The sequence below is a fragment of the Triturus cristatus genome, chromosome 7 (assembly GCF_964204655.1).
Source record: "Triturus cristatus chromosome 7, aTriCri1.1, whole genome shotgun sequence".
Lineage (NCBI taxonomy): Eukaryota > Metazoa > Chordata > Amphibia > Caudata > Salamandridae > Triturus > Triturus cristatus.
This window is the reverse complement of record NC_140590.1, coordinates 1,695,685,027-1,695,691,026: the sequence shown is the minus strand read 5'-3', so window position 1 is coordinate 1,695,691,026 and position 6,000 is coordinate 1,695,685,027. Positions and strand designations below refer to the sequence as shown.

General features: G+C 38.9%; 1 protein-coding gene across 1 annotated transcript in view; it reads right to left on the bottom strand.

The window, feature by feature from the left end:
- Positions 1 to 1,573: 1,573 nt before the first annotated feature.
- LOC146812798 (solute carrier family 2, facilitated glucose transporter member 1-like) overlaps positions 1,574 to 6,000 on the bottom strand; it is a 64,638-nt gene continuing 60,211 nt past the window's right edge. Inside the window, exon 10 of the mRNA XM_085619911.1 lies at positions 1,574 to 5,242. Within this exon, the coding sequence (XP_085476037.1) occupies positions 5,006 to 5,242 (237 nt within the window). The 3' untranslated portion in view covers positions 1,574 to 5,005. The remainder of the gene's footprint in view (positions 5,243 to 6,000) is intronic.

Here is a 6,000-nt window from a genome sequence, read left to right as displayed (position 1 = left end):
ATATGCCTTTAGCTATAGGTATTTACCTTAGTGTGTTGCTCAAGATGCTCTAGCATGAATACCTATTTCACCTATGTTTTATTCATTTTTATTCATTCTTGACATGTTGAATGATTTATGGATGGCGGACGCATGTATTTATTACACATGCGAGGTTTGATTACACATGGGAGGTGTTGTGAGTGCCAAAGGACGTTTGCGATGGTTACTTTTTACATGCATCTTTCAGGGTATTATACCTGAACAGGGGTACGAGCACGTGCGGACACTATGACTACTACATGCAGTGCTCCATATGACATTGACCAAACTGATTTAGTCTCATATACAGCAAGTTTAGCATTTATGCCTGTTAACTCCTGACACACTTGTGGCTGCGCTTTGACCATATTATTTAAATATGTCTGATATTTCTATTGCACTCGCCGGTATTTTGTTGCAAGGTTGTTAATGTATGCTGTTATTCAACAGGTATAGTCACGCATCCAGTCAAATTTGAGTGGGTTGCGGCGACATGAATGGGTTTTTTGTATTGAATTGGTCATTCACGTTACTTTATTCTCCCATTCCATCATGGCCGCCAATCATTACGGAAATAATTTACTTCCAATCCGGATGTGTTAATTTCACGCAATGCTATTTAAGCCTATCAACTGCTGTGTTGCTTACATGTGACCAAGACTACGGCTGTAGTCGAAACGCGTTATGTAAATTAAACACTCTGTGCTAAGCTTATTCTGTTTCCGAATCTTTGATGTCCTGAGAGCGCACGTCACGTTGGAACTTTATGCAAATATATATATATATATATATATATATATATATATATATATATATATATATATATATATATATATATATATATATATATATATATATATATATATATATATAATGTATAGTCTATGTACATGCTATATGCATTTGATACAATACAGACATTACAGGTTGAAGTAATTCACCAGTGTGAAGTCCATGGGTTGCAGAAAATGTGACTACTGTTGCCAAGAAGCAGCTTCATCTTCAGATTCCCCTCTTTGCCTCTGCGTGGTCACTCTGCAAGGATCTTTTTAAAGGTAGAGTTTACTTTAGGTCATTGTTTTCCGTTTCTTGTGCCTTCTTGCAGATTGTTTTATTTAGGAAGACAGAAACCACAGCTTACCAGCTCAAAGAGTAGCCTCTCTTTGTATTCTTTTTGTACACCAACAGGATAGGCAAGAATTCTGAAGTTATTTAATGATTCCCTCTAGCTGGCATGCTGGGTTTAGTTTGCTGTACTTTGTTGAATACAATAATAAGAGTTATAAAAAAACATGGAGTTAGTTCTACACGGCCCCAAGGCATATTAATAATGCAGCTTTCTGACATATCCCCACTACAACCCAGAAAAATATTTTGCCTTACAATCAACAAAGCGCATAAAATATTCCTTTCATCAGTTATGTTCTTTGCAGTTTGTGAGCTCAAATCCTTTGAATTTTTTTTATCTAGAATTATTTCTTTACCTCACCTCGCTGAACATGCACCAGTTCTATTTTTTTATAAATTAAAAACAGAAAAATCATAGTTGTTACGTACACGTTTGTTGCTTTTATTTCTTAAATCATATTGATAAATGTATATCAAATTGGAGATCTTGTTACCAATAACACATCTAAAAAGTCATAGTGCCCAATTGTAGCAACATTTAGAAGAATTAGTTGCATAACATTGGATTGCGCACCATAGCACCACAAATACAGTGAAAAGGCGTAGTAAAACATCACCACAGTTTAAAGATGAAAACATACAAGCACCCAGACCTATTTATAAATCTGATTCAATATCTACATTCTACAAGTCTTCTGGTACAACCTTCTGGAAGAATCTTTCACTACATCACTTGCAAAGAACAAATCCCAAACTTACTGCATGTATTTCACCTTTTAATGGCTTGGTGGACTTCACTACATAACTCTTTCTTACTTACTCACATCTCTTGGAGACTGACTTTAAGCAACTGCCTCTCCTTGAATATCAAATAAATATCCAAAGAACCATTCTTTTGGAGGAAGGTCTTATTAGTCTGACAAAGGGTCACAATTTTACACATTTGTGAAATTTTAAAATAAATTGATGGAGCGGGCTCCCCATTGTCCACCGAAGAGTCCAAGGTCAGAGCTGACTTTAATACAGAAAGGAATCAGTTCTAGATAATGTTCAGAAATACTCTCTCAGATCCGCACCAACGCTTTCCTTTGACCTTGAAATGTAATTGAAGTATTGTAAAGATTCCTTTTTAAAACCCCAAATGTAAGGTTTTGTTTCCCTGAGAAATGCTGGATTTCAATGGCAGACATAAATCAAATTTAAAGGCAGGTGGTAACATCTGCTCAATTTTCTGCTTCCTTGCAACTTGACATGAAATTTCAGTCCACACCGGAAGAAGATTCCATGTAGTGGGGTGAGGTTTGGATCACCAATTTACAGAGCTTGAAGATTCTCTGCCACTTGATATATTTGGTTTATTAGATTATTGCAATTAACAGGGAAAATATTCCTGAGTCTGTTTATCCAATAATAATGAAATAAGCTAAATTGTGCTCAGACAGCAGTAGCTTTCTAGTGAATTGTATGTAACTATGCCTGAGTTACCTCTTCGTGAATACGGTAAAGTTATCTCTAGTTGCCAGACTTTGGAAATAGACATCAAGTCCCATATTTACAAAGTTTACTATACTTTGTGTCAAGTTGTGTCACGCAAGTGGTTCGGCAGTATTTGAGCCTGAGTAGGCTCAAGTTTATATATCTCTTAAAGTATGCACCTGAGGCACTGCTTAGCAGCTTAAACCTGCCCCCCCCCCCCACCCCGGCACAAAGTGCAGCATTTTTTTGGGGGGCAGTGTAATGCATAGTATTGAAGAAGTTGTTCAAAGGGGTGAACTGCACACTGGTAATTCACGGGAAGATTGATACAGTTTCCCACATGTACACAGATACATTACAGACACACATGTAACTATCTTCAAACACTACACATAAACTTCACATTGGATACTGCATAAAATGTCAGATTCTGCAGAGATTTATGTGCTAGTCATTAGCCCCATATACCAGTGGTTCCTGAAGATGGGAGCTAGGGGAACATTTAGTAGGTAGCTTTTATTTTCATTGGCTGTGACTTTGACACACAGTAATGTCTTATTAAGACATGGCTAATGGTACAGGATGTAGACCCAGCCCCCAGACCTTCATCCTTTAGGATAAAGGTTTTAGCTATTATTTAAGCTAGAACTTAAATAAATAACATTACAACCTCCAATGCTTGTTTCTAGCGAGGGCCATCCTTCCCTGTTAACGTGGGTGGTGGTGTCAATAGCAAAAACAGTTAAGATGCCTCACAATATCTCAGGTTCATTCCGTGGACCACTCTGGGCAGGCGAGCGACACAAGCTGGAATGTTGCAGCAGCTTAGCACAAAAAATGGCAACACCTTTCTCAAAAATTCAATTTTTATTTCCACCTGTCCTTCCTTTTTTACTACTACCAAATGATGTTGCAGCATCTCCCTGGCGAGCAGAAAATGCAGGCAACGTTGATGGAAGTGTTTCACCACCCAAAGCTCCCAATTCAACACAACCCAGAAGGCATTACCAAGACAAAAAGCAAATCAACAGACCAGTGTTTTGTGTTCAATGATCATTGAACACAAAACGTGTAGGCTGTGTGCAGTAGATGAATAAACAAAGTTGAAATATTCTCTCTGGGTCTGTGCATTTTAGATCTCTCTGCAGGATTTCTATAATATATGTACTTTTATGGCAGTGATTATTTATGTTGTCAAACTATTTGTATACATATCTGTGCTAAGTTCTTTAAAGAGGAAATAATATTATATGGATAATTGCCTGACATACACACGTCACAGAGTATTTCCAGAGACCAAGACAGCTGCAAGGAACATATACAAAAACACCCCCTACACCCACACACACACACACACACATACACATGAACACCACCCACAGTTACAACATATCCCTAAGTTGATAATCAGAGGGGCACCAGAAATAAGGCAATAGGCATTGCAAATCTGACTATTGACCAGAAGTGTGCTAAAAGAGATATATTACAACACTGTTATATTGATGCCAATTTCAATCAGCTCTTTTCATTACATCTACTGGTATGGGCGAGGTGACGAAGCAGTGAGTCGTGAAACAATGCCTCACTCTGTCATTCTAATAAAGCAAAGACGGCTGGTTCCATGCGCCGTAAGTACTTAAGATCCATAAACACCATTACCATTACATCATAAAAATAAAATGATATATATATTTGAAAAAATCAAGTTGAGATCTCTTTCTTTGCTGCTCCATGTCAGAGGAGTTAGTTGACCAAAAATTGTGGCTTTGTTTTATTTCGCCATTTGTATAGAGATTCCAAACCTCTTGCCCTCTGACAATTTACACAAGTGTGAATAGATGACAACTGCAATCGACGATGTCAAATGTAGTTGGTTTGCATTTGCTCCAACAGGTAAACCTCATTTCAAATGTGCCAACAAAAATTTGCCCGGGAACAGGGCGATCCACACTCTTGGAATGCTGCCCTGCTTTCTTTAAATCCTTCCGAAGCAAAATTTGGTTCCTGAGGTTGTTTCTTCTCACTGGTGTTCTTTGTGTGTCTTCCAGGAAAAGATTTCTCTTCCTAAATAGGCTACAGGGATCAGAGCAATCGGAAATTTGCCATCACATTCAGAAGCTCTTCTTGACTGATTTATTTGAGATTTGCCCAAATCAGTGAGGAAACCTGTCCCATCCTCCAGAACAGAAACATTTTTAAACTGTTACATTGGTCACTGAGAATTTGTTCTGAAAGACTCTGGAACATGTTGCAATGCACCTTTTCCACCAGTAGTCATTGTGATAACATTATTACACCAGAACAAGTTCCAGCCATTGAAACAAGTCTCTACAGCCTCTTCTTGAGAGTTTGATGAGGTCATGGTGAGTAGCGCTTCTTCTCACACCGGTGGAGGACATGGTGGCTCCCCATTTATGGCTGGAGCAGCTTTCTTGATGTCTGTCAGCTCCTCATTGGGATTTTTGTCCACTGGTTGCTCCGCTGGCTGTCTTTCAAAGTCCCGGGAAATTTCGTCAAATGTCCGTCCTTTGGTCTCTGGGACTCTGAAGAATGTGTAGATGAAGAAGATGAGAAGCAAGATAGCGAAGATGATGAAGACATAAGGGCCACAGCCGTCCTGTTTGGTATTAAAGAAAAGAAGTTGAAACTATGTAAGCATGTTTGCACGGTGAGGGCGTATATGCAAATTTTATAATAATTGTCCACCAAGGGCGCCAAAAGCATACTTATCCAATGTTAATAACCAGGATAGGGGGAAATTTGTGGTAGTAGGGAAAACATCGGAAGATTCCCCACAAGATAAAACAACGTAAATCTAGCTCTCACTAATTTTACCAAACCTTGGACAATATAATGCCAGCAGGTTGGAGAGGGTTCTGCAGATCAGACACAGGCGCATCCTCATTTGGCATGCATTAGTAAATCCAAATTCTGAGACTCACACAAAGTATATAACATGGCATCAAGCTAATCCCAACTCACAACTGATGCTAATCACACAGCACATTCCTGGCTATTCTGGGGAACATTTTGAAGGAAACTCAATTTTTGACCCAAAAATGACAGTTATCTAATTTCATCAAAAGGCTCACACTTCATTCACGAGCAAAAGAAACAATTGATGGGCTGAATGCTGCACAATGCAGACATTCACCCCCAATCACAAGGATCTAGGCTTAATCCATCATTCTTTTGCTCACCACGCCACCCCAGTTTGGACCTAGCCATATGTAAATCAGTCTTGGCCCTGTTCCTCATGGGAACAGTCCAGTCTGAACTGCTAGGCCAGGTCCTCCCTAGACAGGAAACAAACACTGGGGGTGAATGCTTGCATTGTTAAGCATTCCGTCCATCATTTGTTCCTTTTGCTTTTGT